At 50.8% G+C, this 21858-nt stretch overlaps 1 protein-coding gene across 3 annotated transcripts in view; it reads left to right on the top strand.

The window, feature by feature from the left end:
- The window catches only part of PACS1 (phosphofurin acidic cluster sorting protein 1), a 155871-nt gene extending 134903 nt beyond the window's left edge, over positions 1-20968 (top strand). For all 3 annotated transcript variants that reach the window (XM_047877866.1, XM_047877867.1, XM_047877868.1), the window contains exons 9-24: positions 792-952; positions 1325-1418; positions 5875-5955; positions 7366-7481; positions 7659-7794; positions 9047-9151; positions 9880-9986; positions 10691-10845; positions 10981-11091; positions 11866-11968; positions 12673-12715; positions 14885-14927; positions 15186-15321; positions 17794-18020; positions 19238-19357; positions 19511-20968. In XM_047877866.1, the coding sequence (XP_047733822.1) occupies positions 792-952; positions 1325-1418; positions 5875-5955; positions 7366-7481; positions 7659-7794; positions 9047-9151; positions 9880-9986; positions 10691-10845; positions 10981-11091; positions 11866-11968; positions 12673-12715; positions 14885-14927; positions 15186-15321; positions 17794-18020; positions 19238-19357; positions 19511-19626 (1854 nt within the window). In that variant the 3' untranslated portion in view covers positions 19627-20968. The remainder of the gene's footprint in view (positions 1-791; positions 953-1324; positions 1419-5874; positions 5956-7365; positions 7482-7658; positions 7795-9046; positions 9152-9879; positions 9987-10690; positions 10846-10980; positions 11092-11865; positions 11969-12672; positions 12716-14884; positions 14928-15185; positions 15322-17793; positions 18021-19237; positions 19358-19510) is intronic.
- The last annotated feature ends 890 nt before the right edge of the window (positions 20969-21858 follow it).

The raw sequence follows: 21858 nt of genomic DNA, 5'->3' as shown, positions 1-21858 counted from the left end.
TGGTACCTGGAAGCAAGGGTAGCATGGTTATGCTCAACTGTTGTTTAATACCACGCCTCTGCTATGGGGTGCCAGTAACAAATCTAGTTGTTGTTGTTGAATTTTCCCTCCTATTGGACGGGGAACATTGTGAGCAACAGCCTGTGAGGTAGGGGCGTCCTCGGTGGTCAGCTCTAGTTTGTGGGATTGAGCCCCACGTTGGGCTCTGCACTGTCAGTGTAGGAGCCTGCTCGGGATTCTCTATCTGCCCCTCCCCCACTTATGCTTGCACTCTCTCTCTCAAAATAAATAAATAACCTTAAAATAAAAACTAGAGATGCCGTGTCCTCCCTGGGCTCTGACCGGCCTGGTGCCAGTTTTCACAGGCTTCTCTTCTGAATGGACCGGAAAGAGATGGGGAAGAAAATTGTCTTGAGGTGTCTTTGTCCTTCTGTGGGCTCCTGGAAAATAGAACCGGCCTGCACAGAGTCACAGTCCTCTGGGTTTTCTTGTGCCCATGCTTTGGCAGAAGTACATTAGCACTTGTACTTTTCTTCTCATGCCAGGCCCATAGTGTGGAGTGGTAGGGAGGCACTGAAAGGGAAAGGTGGCCTCATCACATCCCTGCTCTCAGGATTAGATCACAGAAAGGACACTAAGATTACCCCGATGCATGCGAAGCTATGGCATTGCCCCTTAAGGACGACTAGTTAAGGAGGCCAGTTGGTACCTGTCCAGGAGGAAAGAGTTATGCATCTACCATAGTTGTTAATAGAGGTAACCCCAAACTCAAAGCTTTTTGTCCCCCACAGGTAGGCTTCGGGCTGGAACACGTATCCCGAGAGCAGATACGAGAGGTGGAAGAGGACTTGGATGAACTGTATGATAGTCTGGAGATGTACAATCCCAGCGACAGTGGCCCTGAAATGGAAGAGACGGAGAGCATCCTTAGCACTCCAAAGCCCAAGCTCAAGTGAGGCCCAAACCTCTTCTATCGAATTGTCTCCCTGCATATCTCCTTCCTAAGCCAGCACAGTCTCCTAGGCCCCCTCCCTCACTTCCCCTCCATTACCAGGGAGTTTGGCTCCTCACCCTGTTGAACCTCCAGCTGTCTGGATAAGGATCACTGTTTTTGCCTCTAGCTGGCAAAAGTCCTGATAGGACTTTTCCTGAAGTCCTTTGGTCCAGGTCCTCCTTGTCCACTCTGCTGTGTCCTTCCTCAGTGGGCATCCTTCAAGCCCGGGTTGTTGATCTTTCTTGAACACCGCATCGCCACCCAACCTTCCACAGGCTGCTGCTCCGGGCCCCGGTGGCCACTGACCCTGGCTGTGCTTCTTTGCCGCAGGCCCTTCTTTGAGGGGATGTCGCAGTCCAGCTCACAGACGGAGATTGGCAGCCTCAACAGCAAGGGTAGCCTCAGCAAAGACACCACCAGCCCTGTGAGCAAGACCGACGGATATGGGGGTTGGGGAGAGGGACCAGGGGAGTGTTGGGGCTTAACACTCTGAACACTCTGCTCTTGGCTCGTTTTGTGATCTTAGAAGAGCAGTCTTATCTTGTGTCGACCTTGGGTGTCCTCATCAGAGTCCTAGCTGGGAGCTTGGTTCTTTGTGGGCATTGCTGTGGCTGTTTGGGTGTTCTTTTTTGGTCAGTTCCTACCATGACTTGGAGCCTTCCTTCCCAGAACACACAGCGCCTCAGATTTCTCTCTCGACATCTGTAACATGGTAGCAGGGAGTGTGGCATCCTGCCAATGTTAAGCAGTTCTGCTTTCCAGCCTAGGTAAAGAACATAAAGAGGCAGGAAGCCCACTTACATAGGCTTTATTCCTAGAGGGGGGCAGTGCCCTCAAAGAATTAGGAATTTAGCAGGTAGATTTCCATTTTGTCTGATGACCGAAAGGAAAAAGTTTCTGTCTGCTGTAGCACCACGGGAGGCCAGCATCACCCTGGACCATGCTCTGTTCCTACTTGGGAAGGCTCCCCTAGCAGTGGATCAGGGGTTGGAGCCTGGGTTGATGCTGTATCTACCTCAGGCCCTACGAAGCTGTTCTCATTTACAGCTAAAGGGAAGATGTTGTGCATGATTTTAGTGTCGTTTACGGTGTGCTGTTGCAAGCCCAGTGTCTTTTCTTTAGATCTAAGAAACTGAGTCCTTTAAGTTCTGTTCGCTCCACTTCAACAGAGGGCATACAAAACTCACCTTGTGAATAGGTATTAATTGTGAAGAAATGATATGTGAGGTACTCCATCCCCTGAAAAGTACTGTGTCTGTGGAAGGGCTGCCATCCGTCCCAGGTGTCTGCAGACCCTGTGGCCGCTCCTGGGTCAGCTCTTGGGCTGCCTTACTGCTTGCTGCCACCAGGTGGGGCTGTCTCCCACCTCATCCCTCTTCCCAGTGAAGGCACAGCCGGCACTGTCTGGCCCTAGAACAGTGGCAGCAGGTGGCATTACTGAAGAAATGTGGGGTGGAAAACTGCAGCCCACAAGGAGAATCCCTCCACAGAGAAGCCTCTGGCATGCCATTTGAAGACCTTGCACTCTGATCTGGAGCCGAGGAGGCCTCACCTTACTATTTCTGTGGCTTGTAGCTGCTCTCTCTCATGGGCTTTCTAAACAGCCCTCCTGAATGGTCAGTGTCCACATGGACAGATTGTTGGCCACTACAGCCAGATTCCATCTCAAATATAAATACAAGGGATGACCCTTCTAGAGAGAAAACCGGCACCTGGCCAAAGGAGAACTGTTTCATAGTGTCCTAGGAATGCGGAACAAGGAATACTGTAACAAAATGCAATTATTAACTGAGATAACGCCCCCAAAACACTAAGCATAACACCTAACATATAATGAATTCTCAATAAACGGTAGGGATTGTTGTTATCACATCAATACATTATTTTATACTAATGAAGGTGTTTCTTGGTTGATAGAACTTGTCTGTAAGTTCTACTTCAGTCCCAGTTGTATGGCTAACACAGTTTAGAGAGAAGCACTGATCCTCTGAGCCTGAGGTGCCTTAGAGTTAGCATAGCTAACTCTAATTAGCTCAAAATTAGCTCAATTAGCTCAAAAGTCAACTGAGTATCAGTCTTTACAATATGATGGCCTCAGGGCCCTTATCTAAGCAGAACTTTTCTCTGGGCAGGGGGGGCACTGAAGTTGAGAGCATGTGTTCTGGAGTCAGACCTCTGAGTTTGAATCTTGACCCCATCCTTCCACTGACTGCGTGATCTGGGGCAGTTGCCAGGCCTTGGTTTCCTCGTCTACAGAGTACCTGCAAGAGGCACATGCCTTGTGGGGCAGTGTGAAGATACCATGAGAGAATGCGGGCAAATCCTCTGGCATGTGCTCGCCGGATAGATGCGTTGGCCCACCACGTGGGAACTATGCAGTCAAAGCGGCAAACGGAGGCTGCTGTTGCTGTTCTTATTATAGTCTCGGAACCATTTCGGTTCTGGTCTCCTGAAATTGTTAGAATGTCGATGTCTTTTTAACGAGCCCTTCAAACTCTGGCTCTGTTGGCCAGATTTCAGACTTGCTTTGCTGATTCTCTGTGATATTTCTGTTTTGAAGAGCTCCGTGTGTCTTGATGTGGATGTAGAGCTCTGGGATCCTTTAGTATGAAAGGCACTTGGGGAAATACATAGCAAGGCCATGCTTTTACAGGGAAGCTCCAAATATAGCAGGAAAAAAAATACTGAGATTACGCATATATAGGCAGGTATGCACATGCTGCCCAACTTTTATCCTCTCTTTCTGATTTCCTAGCATTGTTATTTGTTTTTCTTAATACTCTTTTTTGTTCCCCAGTTTCAGAGGATTCAGTGTATCACTAAAACCAGAAGGAATTTCTGCTGATACAAATTATTACAGTTGTTAGCTTTCCCAGGACTTGAGTACACAGTAGCAGCAGAATTTGGTTTTCCAGGCTAATAACAATAGACCCTGACGGTGCTTCAGTCGGGGAGGTCGGGAGATACAGCCTTTCAGCCGAGACTTCCTGCTGCTAAAAGTTGCTATTTCCATCGCACTGTAAATAACGGTGTTAGAGACTAGTACTTCATACAAATGAGAGCCTAAATACTTCCCCACTCTGCCCCCCTCACAGGAGCATGTACCCTCCCTGTAGCACCAACATTGCCCCGTGGGCACAGTACTTTGGACTGGTAGCATCTGCCTCCAGTGCTATCCAATTAGACACAGCTGCTGCACGGCTGTGTCCCAGGGTTCTGGGGTGAGAAAAGCCCTTCGTATTTATAGGAGCAAAACCAGAAATTTGGAGAACTGGGAGTTTGCTCCTAGTGGGACTGCTTGGAACATCTAGAAGAGTCCGTGAATAGCCAGCAGGTTCCCTTTAACCCCAGGCCAAGTGAAGGTTGTTGCAGCTTCACCATGGAAACAATTCTGTACTTGTCCCAGGCCTTGACATGCTACTTTAAAACCCTTCAGCAGAACGGTGTTATTGCTCCAGTTCATTCTCTTTAAATGTGTTTAATTCATTTGTGATACTGAAATCCAAAACTGAGTGAAATCGTCTTTAGTCTTAAATCTAACCAGGACTTTCCCATGACTCTGGACTCTGTTAACATTGGTTCTTCATGTAGACAATGTAATGAACTAGCTTGCAATCTGAGGCAAACTATTATGTTTGGTTCTGAGCCAAACCATCTCAAGATTTGGGGTCACAAGGTCTAGTTAAAGTATGTTGGTTAGTCTTGCAGATGGTTTAGAGCAGTGCCTCCCAACCAGGGGTGGTTTTTGCCTCCTTCTCAAGGAACATTTGGCGCTGGCAACGACCAGAGACAGTTTTGATTGTCACAACTTGAGGGGTTGGGGGTGCTGCTGCTGGCACTTAGTGGGTAGAGGCCAGGGATGCTGTTTAACATCCTGCTATGCACAGGACACATCCCCCACAACAAAGAAGGATCTGGCCAAAATGTCAGCAGGGCTGAGGTAGAGAAACCATATGGTGTAGGTAGAATATGACACAGGGCCTACATTTGCTATAGTTGTTCATTAGTTTTCCAAGTACCCCCTTGAATTTATAAGCCCAGTGTTTCTCAGTACTATTTAATTTACTCAGAGGAAGGAATTTGAGTGATTGGGAGAAGGTAGGATATCTTTGATCTTTCCTAACTCTCTGGTTTCCAAAAACATTCACTAAGGCCAGTACCTTCCCTACATCTAAGACCCACAACAACGCTCAAACTCTTGTGACTTTTACATGGACATCTGCACAGCCAGAAACAATGTTAGCAAATACGAAAAATATAGTTCTATGTGTCAGTTATTTACAAAGTAAATTTTTAATGTTTATGGAAAACGCTAATAAGAGTTGGGGACAGAGGGAGAATTAATTCACACCTAAATGGCGTAGCATTGGGTGTGTTTTGCTTCGTATATTCATTTATCTTGAGGGGTCTGTAGATGTTTCTACCAAGCAAAATAAATTTGGCTACCATGGATGTCTTTAGTCTCAAAGTCAAAGACCTGAACTGTAAGATTTTCCTTCCCAGCAACTTCTGAGAAGCAGAAGAGGCCCCGGATGTCCTCCGAGGGCATTTACTGTCCCCAGAGTTAGAGGCCTTGCGGGGCCCATACAAAGTCATCTAAACGCTGATCTTCTCTTCCCTGTGACATCTTGTGAGAGTCCGAGAGATGAGAGTTGCTGGGCTCTGAGTTGCACTGTGCTACTGATTTAATGATGACAGAATAGCTGATCCTTCTGACACTTAGTTTTCACCAAACACACTTCTTAGAAGATGGAAATTCCAAAGATTTTGATGAGATCTTCAAATTAAGTGGAAGCATTTTAAGCTTCTGAGGGACCAAGAGAACCAGTTAGAATGGTAGTTATTTGGATGGTGATGACTAATTATTCTAATTTTTGCAGATGGAATTGGCTGCTCTAGAAAAAGTCAAATCTGCTTGGATTAAAAATCAAGATGACAGCTTGACTGAAACAGACACTCTGGTATGTGCAGCTCAGTCTCCTGTGTAACTTAGGTTTTGTGCCTTTAGAAATAAAGCCAAAAGACCTTCAAGACCTCCCTGGGAATTTTGCCTGCATCTGTGGACTTGTGAACGTTCTGTGTTCTCTTTCTCCTAGAATCCTTACCCATGGAATATAACCTACCCTGGAGACCAGGTCATTCCCCAAATTAGCAAACCAGAAATGTCCCCATTCTGCTCTTTTATTAGATCTGATTAAATGCTAATTTGGATAATTTCTCACTATCTGTCATCCTTATTTACTTCTGCGAGATGACAACCAGTATCTTCCCCTGAAAAACCATCCCTTCCTCCAGAGTTGCTTTTAGTGTGAGCAGGCAGCCTACACGTTAAATCTCCAAGTGATTATTGGTCAAGTCCTTCCCCTAAGAGACTGGAGCTGCCCAGGAGGCCGAGCCAAGCCCTAGAGAAATGGAATGTATCGCTTGGAGTGCCCAATTTATACACTGGCTCCACACATACTTACTGGGTAACTACACGTGCTAAGCACTAAAGATGCGAAGGTGAGAACACCAAGGCCTCTGCCATCAAGACACCACCCTCCAGGAGGAGAGCCAAGCTATGCACACCTGAGGTTCTGTGGAGGCTCAGGGAAGGACAAGTGATTCTGACTGGAGGGGGACATCTGAGCTGGGCCTCTCAGAATAGACTGAAGTTCTTCCAGTGGGACCGGAGGCTGGACACAGTGGGTGGGAGGGAGCAGAGAACTTTACCAGGTATCACTCGGGGGTGTACTATGCATTAGCCTCACAGTGAGACCTGGTAGTTGATGGAGTCCAGGGAAGAATTATCTTAGGCTTCTGTTTCCTATAGTAAATAATGCTACATCAAAGATCCGGTGAATAACCAAACATTAGACTTGATGCAAGGTTAATTTAAAGCTTACTATACACTTGCACTTTATGGTTCACCAATAATCTGAAAACCCAGCTTCCGCTCTTGCCCGACTGTGGTCTATACTGCAGTGGTCATTTCAAAATGAAATTCCAAGAAACAGAGAGGGGAGGGGGAGAGGGAGGGAGGAAAGGAGGAAGGGAAGGAAGGAAAGAAAAAGAAATTCTAATCATGTCATGTCACGATTAAAATTCTCCTCCCCACCTAAAGAAGCCAGGTCATCAGCCCAGGTTTGTGTGTTGACAAATAATAGTTCATAAATGCAGAGGACAGATCGAGTAGCAAGAGACAGTACCCAGCAGAGTGGGTACACTGCATTAAATTAAACAGTAAACTTCCTCATTGGAGAGATAGGTGCAGAACCATGTGCTTCTAGGAAAAGAGAGCGAGAGACTGACCCTCATTGTGAGACTCTCCAGGCTCCTGGGTGGTCATTGAGGGGGAAGTAACCCTCGCTGTTTCCTTTCCTCGCTGGCAGGAAATTACTGACCAGGACATGTTTGGAGATATGAGCACAAGTCTGGTTGTGCCAGAGAAGGTCAAAACTCCCATGAAGTCCAGCAAAACAGATCTCCAAGGTTCTGCTTCTCCCAGGTACTCGAGATTGGAAGAAAATCCTAAAACAGGGAGGGTAGAATTAAGGAAACCAAGCAGATGGTGTGAGGCTTGTGACCATAGTTAGCATAGGCTCATGGGCGGGGGAAGAGTGGCTGATAATGGCTTTGGGGTCACGGGGGCTATTTAACTACCTCCTTTCCACATCTCTGGCAGCAAAGTGGATGGGGTACACACGCCCCGGCAGAAGCGGAGCACACCCCTGAAGGAGCGGCAGCTCTCCAAGCCCCTGAGTGAGAGAACCAACAGCTCCGACAGTGAGAGGTCCCCCGACTTGGGCCACAGCACGCAGGTACCCCCTCCCTCTCAAGGCCAGGGCCCTCTGAGCATCCCTAGACCTTGGCTTCTGTTCTGACATCTTCCTTGGGCAGTTAGGTAGAGAGAAAAGAGGGAATACTGTGGAATGTTCTGAATAAAAGTCTTGAAGACAGATCTAAATCAGAGAAGTCTAACATATGTGTTACTTACTACTAGTGCGGAATTGGCTTCGGGGCTGATCTGCAGGGAGCGGAGGAGGGAGCAGGAAATGCCAGCATTGTCACAGCCTGCCATCACCCCCAAGTGGCAGTTCCACACCTGATTTGTTCTGCCTCCATCAGACCTCAGTCTAGAGATTGTGTGGTGAATCAGTTATTCTAGAGGACAGCAACCGTCAGTATCTCATTGGACATCACCCACCTGGACTCAGATACCCTTCGTACTACTATGGGCCGGTTAATGTGATTTCAGGCTGGCAAATCAACAATATTAAAATATTTTGATTAAAAGACCCAAGAGTAGGCTGGAATAGAAGCAGAAGAAACCAGACCTCAGGAATTATTTTCTCTTTCTGAAGGCCAGTGGGATCGGGGCTTGGGGAAGGAACCTTTCTAAACTGGCACCTCACACAACTACACTTCCTCCAGAGCTAACAGCAAGCCTGTTCGCTTACCTGATAAATAGCACCAAGAGAAAAGTTTGTGTCAACGTGGCTTCCTGAGTTTGCCGCTATTGCATAGCTGAAAATGAACTGGCGACCAGAATAGCCTGTGCCTGGGGCGAGGTGTCAGGTGTCGTCCTCCTTGCTAATCACTGTTCCTGAAGTACCTTTTGTTCCCTGTGACAGTGGGGCTCCCCACACAGTACCCACTGCCGCTCTCCTTGGTTCTCTCCCCATTGCCCTCAATTTCGTTTCTGTGAGCGAGCACACCTGGTAACTGTTACCGCCCTCCTCCTCTCCTGGTACTTCGGCTGCATCATTACCCTTCAGGGCATGCTGATCGTGTTTCTAGCTTAGTCTGCCCTCCCCCTCCTCCGTCAGGACTACTGCTGGGGCTTTGTTCCTGGTGTCTGAGTGTGTTCTCTGAGGACTCTCTGCTTACTCTTTATCCTTGTCCTTTCCATTTTGCTCTGGCCAGTGGCATACTGGGTCTCCTCCAGAAATTCCCAGTGTCTCCCTGTATTCTCCCTGAATACCCCTGCCCCAGAGATTCTCTATCCTAGTGCACCCTGCTGTCCCCTCACGCTCCCTGGGGACTACCTGATAGGCACATTTGTCCCTGCAGATTCCAAGAAAGGTTGTATATGACCAACTGAATCAGATCCTGGTATCAGATGCAGCTCTCCCAGAAAATGTCATCCTTGTCAACACTGCGGACTGGCAGGGCCAGGTAAAGCACTAAAGATGGCAGGGCTGGGGAGGAGAGGTTCTGGGGAGCAAGAGGCAGGACGTGGAGAAACAGGAAAATGATCCCCATGTCTCAGGCCCCTCTTCCCTGACTGAACTCAGCCTGTAGTTCTAGACTCCTGTCCCAGTTCTGTCATTTTCCGGCCCGTGGGACCTCACGTCACTAACTTTTTGTACCTCAGCTTCCTCGTCTGTAGAAAAGTGATAGTATTACTGGTCCTGCCTTCCTTCCAGGGTGGTCGTGTGTGGTTTTTCTGTCAGCATAACAGAACACAGGTATCTTGAAAGGTACAAAGTGCTATAAAATGCCAGAGGTTGCCCTAGTTCCCAGGAAGGCAGTTCAGAAGAGGCAGAGCAATACCCTCTGGCCCCCAGTCACCGCTGCCCCCTGCCCCCGGGTAGATCCTGGCGCCAGAATCCCTCTTTCCTAGTGGCCCCGACACCCAGAACATACGCTACAGAGGCAACATGAGAATCTAAAGATTCCTTAACCTTCCCACATTTCCTGGTTAGCATGTCTATGTGGGGTCTAGCCCCACCTCTTCACTGGCAGCCAGAGACCTGACCTTTGCCCGGCTTTGATCTCAAGGACAGAGGATGGGCCCTGCCACTCAAGCTGGGCCTAGCCTGCTCCTTGGTGCCTGTGGGGGAGCTGCGTTCTTGCTGCGTGGACTCACCTGTGTCCCTGCCCTTTCCCTCCCTGCCTCCCAGTACGTGGCAGAGCTGCTCCAGGACCAACGGAAGCCTGTCGTGTGTACCTGCTCCACCGTGGAGGTCCAGGCCGTGCTGTCTGCCTTGCTCACCCGTATTCAGCGCTAGTAAGGGCTCTGCTTGTCTCCTGCCCTTTGGGGCTCCCTCTGACTTCATCCTCCCACCCTGACTTCTAAGCAGTGACAGGAGTGCCCTGCCTCACCAGCCCAAAACTCCTCAGTCGCCGTGTGGTTTACAGTGGCGGGCCACGGTGCTCTGTTGTCCCTGCTGGCCCCAGAGGTCAGGGTGTGAAAATGTCATTCTCCTGCTCTCCCTGCCTCCCAACTTGTACTCTTGACCTGCCACATCTTCTCCTTAAACCCAGGACGAAGAAGACCAGGGAGAAAACCAGGGTTTTACAAAGGCCTTTTACTCTCATCCCTCTAACTGTGCCACGATACTTGGCATCCAGAGTCAGGACCTCCCCAGAGGGGCCCAGAGTCCCCGCCAATGGAAATGAGAACCGCAGGTCCTCCAGGCATCTGGGCTCACGCCCACCGCTGACCCCTGGCAGCACTGCCAGATTGTCTCCCGTTAGCCTAAGCTAATTCTTTCTTCCTTCTAGACAGTCACCTGCCTCTCTGATCCCAGGTTTCTCTCCTTATTGCAAAAGCACTGTGGTTCATTGCCTCTCTGTGTATTATTTTGTTTATTGGCTTATTTTCCCTCTGTGGGTTGTGGAATCAAGTGAAGTCAAAGCTTGGGGCCTTTGTCCGAGTAGGATGCTGGTGAACCCCCTAAATGTGGTTGTGCCTCTTCCCTTGCTCCCCAGCTGCAACTGCAACTCCTCCATGCCGAGGCCGGTGAAGGTGGCAGCAGTGGGAGGCCAGAGTTACCTGAGCTCCATCCTCCGGTTCTTTGTCAAGTCGCTGGCCAGCAAGACCTCCGACTGGCTTGGCTACATGCGCTTTCTCATCATTCCCCTCGGTAAAAATGGAGTAGATTTCACTCCTGAAGCAGCATGTTGGGGCTGGGCCCTAAGAAGGGACAGTTAGGGAGCTCAAAGGCCAGGCCGTACTTTGTCCCTTAACCACTTTACCTTCTCTGGTTTCCATCTCCTAGGTTCTCACCCTGTGGCCAAATACTTGGGCTCAGTCGACAGTAGATACAGCAGTAACTTCCTTGATTCTGGCTGGAGAGACCTCTTCAGTCGCTCGGAGCCCCCAGTGTCAGGTAATGGCCGCTTGTGAGGGATTGAGGCAAAATGCCACCTGGTTCATGGAGGGCCAGTCTTGGCCAAAGGAGGGGCCAAGAGAGCTTACTTTTTTTCCTCCCTATGGTTCTACCACTCCCAATCCCTTTGCATGTTTATTTTCGCAGTGAGTATTTAGTAGGAGGAGGCCCATTATGTGCAGTCCCGCTTCACTCTGGACATTTTTAAGCTCTGCTGTTTGCTGTGCTCCTATGCATCTAGAAATAAGGAGGGCCACGAGGAGGTGATGAGGAGGACATTTCTAGTTGTAGAAATCAAGCATAAGAAACAGAGAAGAGTTACTAAGCAATCTGTTTATAAGCTAATAACACTGTGCTGACCACGTCTTTTCTCTGAAATACAGAGTAAAAGTGGCAGCGCTTAGAGTGAGCTTGAGTTCTGCAAGGCTGAGGAGTAGCAAATGTGTCGCCAGACCTTGAAGGAAGTGATAGGCACAGATTGGTAGAGTGGAGGAGTCCCTCTAGGTTACGAGATTGGTATGAACAAAATAGAAGCGTGAGCACGATTAGCCTGGAGGAGAGCGGAGCTTTGAGGAACTGCAAACGGAGATCGGAAGGGAGAGAACAGCGCTTTGGTTCTTCGTTCCTTATATTCAAAACCAGAGGATCTTTAGAACCCTTTCTCTCCCTCGACTCCGAGGGTCTTCTGATGGGTCTCAACAAGGGGATCTCTCAGAAGGTTTTCAGGTTTGCCTGCTGAAATAAACCGGCAGTTATCTCTTGTCTTTTCTGCAGAGCAACTGGACGTGGTCGGGCGGGTCATGCAGTATGTCAGTGGGGCAGGTGTCACACACCAGCTCCCCGTAGCTGAAGCCATGCTGACCTGCAGGCATAAGTTGTAAGTTTCACTTCAGGGGATTTCTTGAAACTGCTAGGGTGGGTGGGCTAGCTAAATCTTGAGTTTTCTTTGCTTTTCTGTATTTTCCTTCTCCCCACCTGTTTCTCTTTGTAGCAACTCAAGAGAATATGAGAGGCAATGTTTTTACCGCCTTCCATCCAGGCCCCGCCATCCTTGTCCTGGGCCTCCCCACCCAAATAGATGCCCCCTTAGCATAAGAGAAGCCCATCCTAGGGGCTGAAATCCGCACGTGGGAGCAGGTGGTGAAGTATGCAGAATCAGATCTTTTGCCTCTATCTTTGGCTCCTCTGCCATCCTGAGACATGATGGAAAGTGTCATGTAGTGTCTGGACTCCCTTGAAGCCACAATAAAATATCAAAAGCTGGGGCACCTGGGTGGCTCAGTCAGTTAAGCATCTGACTTCGGTTCAAGTCAGGATTTCATGGTTCGTGGGTTCGAGCCCCACATCAGGCTCTGTGCTGAGAGCTCGGAGCCTGGAGCCTGCTTCAGATTCTCTTTCTCCCTCCCTCCCTCCCTCCCTCTCTCTCTCTGCCCCTCCCCGGCTTGTATTCTGTTTCTCTCTGTCTCTCAAAAATGAATAAACATTGAAAAAAAAAATTTTTTAAATATCAAAAGCTTGTATCCCCAGCTCTCCATGCAGTATCACCCACTAACTATAAAGCTTTTCTTTCTCTTCCAACAGCCCTGATGAAGACTCCTATCAGAAGTTTATCCCCTTCATTGGCGTGAGTACTGACTCCCCACTCCTCTGTACCCCATCCATTCTCCTGGCCTCCCCACATACACATACACAAATAAAAGATTCATCTAGACAGTAGTTCTCATCCAGAGGTGATTCTGTCCCGAGGGGACATCTGGCCATGCCCGGAGACATTTTTGGCTGTCACAGCTGGAAGTTGGGGTGCTAGTGGCATCCAGTGGGTAGAGACCAGGGATGCCGCTAAACTTCCTACAGGGCACCAGACAGCTCCCCAGCCCCGCCAAACAGATTAATCTGGCCCCAATGTCAATAATGCCAAAGTGGAGAAACCCTGGGCTGGAACATGTACTGAGCTGTTCCTTTCAGTATCCTCTTTTCCTGAATCATGGGCTACCCCAGATCATCACTAGTATCCTCATATTTATTACACCAAGCCCAGAACCTGGTGCCTTGGCCTAGGGAGGGACATCCAGAGCATAGGTTCTGCAGTCTCCAGGGAAAAGAAGGCTGCCTCAGAAATGAAATAATGATAGATGATATTCTGAAGAGAAGTCCAAGAAGTAGGTATTTCTGTCTTCAGGGTCAAATGTACCACTGAGAAGAAGGATCCCTCCTTTCCCTTCCTATTTAGTCAAAGGAGAATCTCTAGATGAGTTCATTGATTTTGAAAACAAAAGGGAAATGTCTCAAATATCCCTGATGTCAGGTGGCACTGGCCTTTGTTTCATTTGGCAGTAGCTCGGCCATAAGGCAGAGACCAACCAAGAAAGGGACCCCAGAGGTGACAGAGCTGACACCCTGTGGGGCCAAAGCACTCCACAAAAGCATGGCTGAAAATTCAGATTTCCATGTATGAGACAATTGAATTTCACTTCCAGGTCAGCTTGTATCTTTTCCTATACTCTCCTAGCTTTGGGTAGGGGGACATAAGCAGATGAAGGGCTTATTCTTTGCTCGTCCCAGACTCTGGATGTCTAGAGTGATCATGGGAGATCCCTGAGCCTGGAGAAATTCGGTTGCCCTTTCTTGTGCCTCGCTAAAGCCTACTGTCTGAATGATCCACTCAGTTCCTGTTAGCCACTGGGGCTACTTCCATTGCCATGTTGGAGGCTCCAGACCACAGCCTGTAGCCTAAGCTGATGGTTTGATACACATCTTTGTGGAGCTATGGGTTGCTGCACACTCTGGCCTCACAGACAAGAGAGAAATACTAAAAATTTAAAATTTAAACCAACAAAGGAACTGGCAGCCTCATATAATGCCAGGGGAGCAAGGGAGTTGTGTCCAGGAAGTTCAGAGTGTCGGTATGTTACTTTCCGAGAACTAAAATAAGGATGCATAGAGAATTTGGGACAAACTTCAGTGAATAGCAGCACTGTGTTCTAAGTAGCCATGACGGGACCATTTGCACGTCATCTCCACTCCCTGTCAGTCCCCAGGGTGCAGCTTCTGTGACCTCTCAGCTCTGCTGCACCTCTGCCGGGTGCTAGGCCCTTGGCCTGCTACTTCACAGGAATTCGCCTGTCACTTCAAGTCACAGCTGTAACATTTAGTCTGTTTCTAGCTGTGCCCTTTGCTGGCCGCTGGAGGGCCCCCTCTGTCCTTCCCAGAATTCTCTATGAGCAATCTAAAATCCTTTGGGAAGCTGAAATTAATACCACTTCCTTGAGGCAGGAAAGGGGCAGGAAGGTGCCTGGGATCACCTCCTTATCCATATTGTCCCAGATTCCAACAGATCTGGAAAGGAGGAAGCTGGTATCAGCACATCAGCATGTTCCCCTGCTTGGTGCAACAGGCAGGCTTTCAGAGAGCTCCTCCCCTGCAACACCCTGTCTTACTAAGCTTTCTCAGAGCGGTTCTTTACTTCTCTGACATGGGAAAATGGCCTCCTACCCACGTGATCTTAGAAGAAATGAGATCAGAATACTGAAATGGTTCCTGCCTTCAAGGTGGCTTTTTGCCCTCCCTAGAGATGAGCCACAAGGCCTCATGTGCCCCCACATCATTGTTTGGAACTGGGCTTTTATACGTATCTTACAGATCTGGGCTGCTCTGGATTTGCAAAGATTTTAAAAGCCTCTGATCAAATAATATATAGTAATGGCTGTTGTGTCCAAACACCTGCTTCCAACTGGATCAAAATGTGTCCAGCTTTAGTGAGAGGACTTAATGCGGTATCTCTTCTTTCTCTCAGGTGGTGAAGGTGGGTCTGGTTGAAGATTCTCCCTCTACTGCAGGTGAGGCTGGGATTCTTTTGCTTCTGTGAAGTGAGGTGATGCCTTCTAGGCTCATCTCTAGTCCAGCAGGCCAGAAGGTGAAGATTTGGGGGCTCCTAAGGTTAAGTCAGAATTTGAGCAGGAAAACTGTGGCCACCTTCACTTCCTGGGTGAAGCGGCGGCAGGGGGTGGTGGGGAGGTGTTAAAAGCTCAGCTACAGCTGAGACAGAGGGGTACCTTGACCCCTTGGCTGTCCCCCTGTGCTTGTCCCCCTGACAGGTGATGGGGATGACTCACCTGTGGTCAGCCTTACTGTGCCCTCCACATCACCGCCTTCCAGCTCAGGCCTGAGCCGAGATACCACAGCCACTCCTCCTTCGTCCCCGTCCATGAGCAGTGCCCTCGCCGTTGTGGGGTAAGGCTCTTGCCCATACCTCTCCTTCCCACCGACCCTCTCCCTCAGGGCCCAGGAACCGTACTGACTGCCCCCTCACCCCCGCCTGCAGCATTGTATAACAGTGATGTTACACTGAGTGTAGAAGGCAGGTTAGTGGCAAGGACGTAGGCGTTCGAATTCAGAGCCTTCGGTCACTAGCCGGGCAAGTGGAACAGCCCTGAACAATGGAGGATACTCTCTACCCTGTCTCCCAGGTAAAAGAATTGAATGAGACAAATGACAGAGAGACCCTCTGTAACCTGTAAAGTGCTGTACGGGAGTCTTGCTGGGGGACTGTCCAGCGAGGGGGAAAGAGTGTGGGCATGGGAGTCCTGCACACCTGGGTTCGAGTCGTGGTTCTGTGTTAGGTCCGCTACATTAGCTTTTGGTAAAGAACTAACTACTCAACGACACTTTCTAAGCTAAGGCTCAGTGAGAGAGACCACATCGAGGTGTGATCATTGAGACAGGTGTAGGGAGCACTGCCATGGATTTTGCAGGGGCGGTGGCTCAACTCCAACACAACCGAAACAAGTGGGGATTTCTACCCAGGGAGCAGGTGTGGATGGAAAATGACTAAGAAGAAACATTAGGGGTCGGGAGATTCTTGCTGAAGACAGGTCAGGGTGTCAGACATCTTCTGGGGGTGGTGGCGGATGAGGAACCTGAGCAGGTATCCCAGGTGATCAGACGGGGAGGGTGGGGGGCTCTTGCCAACTGTCTTAGCAGGGTTCTTGCTAACTGGATTTTACAAAGATGTACACAAACGAGCCTAGGAAAATGTTTGGGAGCCAGACTAAAGTTTCTAAAGTTTGGTCAAGCAAAGAATCTGTCATTTGGACAAATTACTAAGCTTCATTTTCATCTTTGTCAGTAGAGTGAAATAGCCATGTCACAGTTTGTGAGGCTTAAATAAGAACCTGTATGGTTTGGTACCTGGCACATGGGAGGTATTATTGCCTTCTCTCATGCATTCAGTCTGTCTGTCAGCAGAGTGCCCGTTTGAGGCACTGGAGCTGTAGCAGCAAATAAGAAAGGCTCATCCTAGTCCCGGAGCTCAGGCTTCTGGGTCCTGGCAATGCCAGAGCAGCAAAAACTTTCAAATTGTGTAGGTTGCAGTAAGTGCTATGAAAAAATAGTAGGGGGATGGTTCTGAAAGGAGAAGGAATTTCTTTAGGATCTCGAGTACCCATAGTTTAGATCAGGCAGTCAGGGTGGCCTCTCAGAAGGCACCTCTCATGCCAGGCCTGAGAACAGGAGGAGATGACAGACGGAGTGTGGAGCAGAATGCTCCTGCAGGGGGCTTGAGGGAGCAGGCTGGGAGGTGAGAAAAGGGCAGGTGTGAGTCAGGAACAGAAATGGGCTCCTGCACCTTCTTCCTCCCTGTTTCCCTTTTTCTGCCTTACCTCTTTGTGTTTCTCCTGGGAATGGTCCTCAGCAGCAGAGAGCGGAGGCACTAGCCTGTGGTTGTCCCAGAAACACCAATGACAGGGTCATGGTCCCTGAAGAACATGAATGTTCTTAGATGGCGAGAAGCCTGCATTGCACCTCGGATCCCAACCCTCATCGTCCCTCACCCTCTCCTCCCCTTTTCACTTCCCATCATGTGGTCTCTACTGGTTTATGGAAGGGACGGTGCAGGAAAGGAGGAAGTCCCACACAGCCGGTAATGCCTCATGGTTCCAGGCTTCCTGAGGGTCTGGGGACCAGCCCTTAACTTCGACCTCCTTTTCTATCCCATTTAAGCTGGTTTTTAATGGAATCACTGAAAGTAGGCAGAAAGAAATGTCAGATGACTTTTGTAGCCTGTGTACCTATTGTGTCTGACGCCTCCTTTCAAGAAAACATCAGCCCTTTTTCCCCTCGGAGCTAAAATTATCCCTGAGCCAGAAGTGCCATAAATAAGAGAAAGCTGCAGGTCAGCAACCATCAGCTCTCCCTCCTGGGGCTGCTGTGGAGCTGGCCAAGGTGTTTCTGTCTCTGCCCCACTTAATCTCTCCAGCCCTTGGCTGGGTTTTGCCTGGGCTCTGCTTGTTGGGTGTGTACATATGTGTGCATGTGTATGTGCACGTGTATGTATATGTGTGCATACGTGCTTGCTGGGGGGGTGTATGTGTGTGCATATGAGTGTGTGTATGTATGCGTGCAGGCAGGCTTTCTTCCTAAAGCTCCTTTCCTCTCTGCTTCCCTTATCGCCCTGTGACTTTGTATTTGGCTCCCTCACAGTGTCTCAGGTCTTTATCTGCTCCTGGCTTTGTCCTCCGATCAGCCTGTCTCTCCCTTCCCACACGAACCAATTCCATGAGACTGGAGGGAACCCAGAGCCGTTTAATCTGCCGCCTCCTCTCACCCCTCCCAGAGCCTGGCAGTCTCCCCCGGGCCCTCCAACCTGGCCATGTAGTTGGGAACTGAAGGCAGAGCCTACTCTCCATTACTGTTCCCCTTCCTCAGGAGCCCCAACAGCCCATATGGGGACGTGATTGGCCTCCAGGTGGACTACTGGCTGGGCCACCCTGGTGAGCGGAGAAGGGAAGGTGACAAGAGGGACGCCAGTTCCAAGAACACCCTCAAGAGCGTCTTCCGCTCAGTGCAGGTTTCCCGCCTGCCCCATGGTGGGGAGGCCCAGCTTTCCGGTACCATGGCAATGACTGTGGTCACCAAAGAGAAGAACAAGAAAGGTAAGTGACATCTGAGGCCAGGGACAGTCGGGGCCACCGGGGTTCCCCATCTCCTCTCAGGGCCTGGGACAGAATCTGCTTCTGGGAGATCTTTGGATGAAGGTGAAGAGCACACATATCATGGGGTCCAGCCCAGGGACCTGCATCACCTGCGAGACAAGGCCGTTCCTTCTTTAACAAAGGAAATGGATGTTCCCAGTGAGCAGTTGGTCCCTACCTGCTGAACATCAGCACCTTAGGGGCCAAGGCAGTTAGTGCTGCCATAATGTAGGGAGCCTTTCCAGCCACTACCCTCAGGGATGGACCATGTGACAGAGGAGGACATCACTGTGTCCCCATGAAGCAGAATGTTTGTTGTTTAAGAATTAAGAGGAGTACAGCCCATTTTGGATAAGATGGGGCACTTAAGTCACTAGAGGTAGAGTTGGGGGTGGCCTGGGTCCTATGCTCTGAGAGTATGAGGCAGGAATCCCCACAACCAGGCCAGGGCTAGGGCAGAGCTTGCTGCCGTCTGTTCTGCTGATTTGGCTGTGCACCTGCCATAGCAGACAAGTCTGCCAGGTGACCCGTGGGCCCTCCCAGCCCCACGCATCGCCCAGCTGTCAGGGGCTTTCTCTAATCGCTGGACCCTTCCTCCTCAGAGCATTCCCAAAGCAGCTGGGCCCCTTTCTGTCCGTGCCTCTGTTCCACAGAGTTCCTCTTGAGGGCAAGCGGGGGACTGTGCCAGGCCAAAAGCCAGAGCAACAAGGGCAGGCCTGACAGCTCTATGTGTTCTCCTTGCTGCCCCGACATCCTTAGAACAGAGATGGTGCAGACACTCTGGTGTGGCCTCCCTCCTCCTAGCCGCAGCAGACTCGGCCCTACGTGGGTGCGAGTGAGTAGGCAGGAGCCCAAGGGCACAGGCTCCTTGCCCTACAGGCTACCTAGAACACCCAAGCTGGAAGGGACCTCAGAGACCCAACTGGCCCCAGGTCCTCGTTACACAGTTGATGATACTGAAGCTCAAGGAGAGGCCTATGCTGGGAGGGGGCAGGACTCAAAGATCCTGGTACGTGCTGCCTGCCTGCCTACCCAGAGCTGGGGAGAGAGGATGTCCATCAGCAGATCATCTCCCCCACCACACACACACAGGAAGAGGGGCCGGTGGGGCTGAGAGAGGGGAGGGGGTGAATACTTTTCCAAGGGTTGTGACAGAGGTGGTTCTGCTTGCTTTCCAGTTCCCACGATCTTCCTGAGCAAGAAACCTCGAGAAAAGGAGGTAGATTCCAAGAGCCAGGTCATCGAGGGCATCAGCCGCCTCATCTGCTCTGCCAAGCAGCAGCAGACCATGCTGAGAGGTACGGGGAGACACGGGAGGAGGGGTGCTGGGCAGGGCGGGAAGAAGAGGGGCAGGGGACTCTGCGGGGAGGGAGGCGATGGCCCTCCCCGAGGGACCCTGGGGAGGTGGCCTTAGCAGCCCTGGTCACCCCCTCCTTCCCCTGTCACCCCAGTGTCCATCGACGGAGTCGAGTGGAGTGACATCAAGTTCTTCCAGCTGGCGGCCCAGTGGCCCACCCATGTCAAGCACTTTCCAGTGGGACTATTCAGTGGCAGCAAGGCCACCTGAGGGCACTATCTCCTGGCCACTCTCCCTCCTGGCACTGCCACCAGCCTCACCGCCTGCGGGCAGGGGGAGGCCAGCAGGCCTGGGTCCAGCGTCCCCTTTCCTGGCCCTGAGGCCTGTATCTCTCTTGCCCAGTCCTGAAGGACACTGCCAGTGGGGACGCTGCTCCCCTCCCTCCTGCTCAGTCCTCTCCCTCCCATTCCGGGCCGGGGCGTGTCGATTTTGCCTTTTGGCACCCATCCCTGGAATTGAGTCCTCTGGGCCTCCCTTCACCGACTTCCAGTCTCCCCACATGGCACCAGTTCCTTCCTGGAAATAGGAAACCTGGAACCCTGGCCCACAGCAGGGAATCCAGCCCTCCCCATCCCTCTGCCAGCTGCCCAACCTGTCGCCCCCTCAAGTGGGGCCCAGGGCCACTTCCCACTCCGGTGGGTTCTCCCAGTGTGGGATAGGAGGGGCACCCTGAGCCCAAGGGACCCCCTCCCCTCCACAATCACAGGAGCAGCCCCACCCCTCCCTCACCCCCAGAACCGCATTTCTGTGGTGATGCCATGTATTTCTGGGGTGGAGGGGCCTTCCTGGTCTCCCCCATGCACGACTTCCTCACTGACCCCCAGGTCCCCCCTAGATGTCACGAGCATCCTTGAGTGTTTCTTTGGTTCTCTGCACAGCCAGTCTCTTGGTGGTTCCATGTGACTCGCTTGGGCACCAGTCGCTGTCCTTGTGGCTCCCCCTTGTTGATGACTCTCCTCCCTCTGCCTCCCACCCCCTGCCCTCCAGCACAGCCTGCCTCTTCCTGAACTCCAGACTGGGACAGATGGGAGGCAGACCCCCACCGGCATATTGTCTGTGACCCTACATCTCCCCGTGCCCACCATGTCCATTTGTGTCCCATTCCCTAGTGTGTTCTTCCCCACCTCCCACCTGGACAGAGAGCCCACCTTCCCAGCCAGGTCTCTCTCCAGCAGGCTCCAAACCCTCCCTCTTGCCATGGGGGTCTGAGCCAACTCCTCAGCCTCGACCATCAGCCTTCTCAGGAGAAGCTGAGCACGCAGGGCCGCCATCCCAGCCGCAGCCCTCTGTCCACCACCCCAGCACCTCCAGAGCTTTACCGTTGCCCTCACCCCTTCTAGAAGTTTTTGCACAGAACTTCATTTTGAAAAGTGTTTTTCTCATTCTCCATACCTCCCCAAACTCCTCCAGCCCTTATACCCCTGCTCAGCCCTGCTGTCCAGAGCATCTCCTGGGCTGAGCTGCTCTCTTGGGGCCGGAGAGGGGTGGGGTTTGGGGGACTGAGTGGATGTTGGGTTTTTCATTCAATAAACTGGTGATTTCTTACCAACTAGCAAGGCTTGGGCTTCTATGCCTCTCACTGTGATGCAGGATCTATCCGACCCTCTCCCCTCTGCACAACACAGCCGACTCCTCTCAAAATCAACTCCTCTCAAATGGCTGGAAGAAGCGCATTCTCATTTCCTTAATTATAGAAACAGGCATGAAGCTGTCTTTCCCGGTATGAGGCAAGCAGAGGTCAGAAACAGAAATAACACTCTTCTCACACCAAAATAACCTTTTTTCTCTGGGACTCACCATCCCCAAATCCCACTTCCCAAGACAGTGACATGTCAAGGGCAGTTTCTGTCTTCTGATTGATAATTAGAACTTGGGTTCTTTCCGTCTACTAGGCTGATGTCCTGCCATAGTTTTTGGATGCTGGTGAAGTCTGAGGCCTAGGGGGAGAGGGTGGAGCTGGGGTCTGTCATTAGGTTGGCTTTCCTGCCTGCCTTTAACTTAGAGGTGGAACACAGTCACAGCCCCTGCTCTCTGGGTGCCTGGTTCTTTGCACACTCCCAGGAGAGAGGCCTGCACACCAACCTTCCTCTCGTGGTGAAGTGCCCAGAGATTGGGACTTGGCATCCTTGCCCTGCAGGACACAGCCACAGAGGAGTGTATGACCGGGTAGGATGGGCTGTCACTGGTTCCCCAAGCCCTGTGGTCTAATGACCTATTGGAGGGAGACTCTGGGACCCAGCAGTGTGGCCCTGCACCAAACTCTCTGAGCCTGAAACATGGAAATAATGCCTGCCTCCCAAGGGGAAGAGTCCAGTGAGGTCTATGAAAGTGTCCCAGAAATGCAGTCTGCATGTTAGTTACCGAACAAGTTTGGTTCGTGAGAGGAAATGCCAGAAGTCAGATTGTGTCTAAGGTGAGCTAGAGAAGATGTGAGTGTGGCCT

Source organism: Prionailurus viverrinus, chromosome D1, assembly GCF_022837055.1.
Source record: "Prionailurus viverrinus isolate Anna chromosome D1, UM_Priviv_1.0, whole genome shotgun sequence".
Taxonomy (NCBI): Eukaryota; Metazoa; Chordata; class Mammalia; order Carnivora; family Felidae; genus Prionailurus; species Prionailurus viverrinus.
Note: the sequence above shows the minus strand (reverse complement) of the source record. Positions and strands in the feature narration are given on the sequence as shown.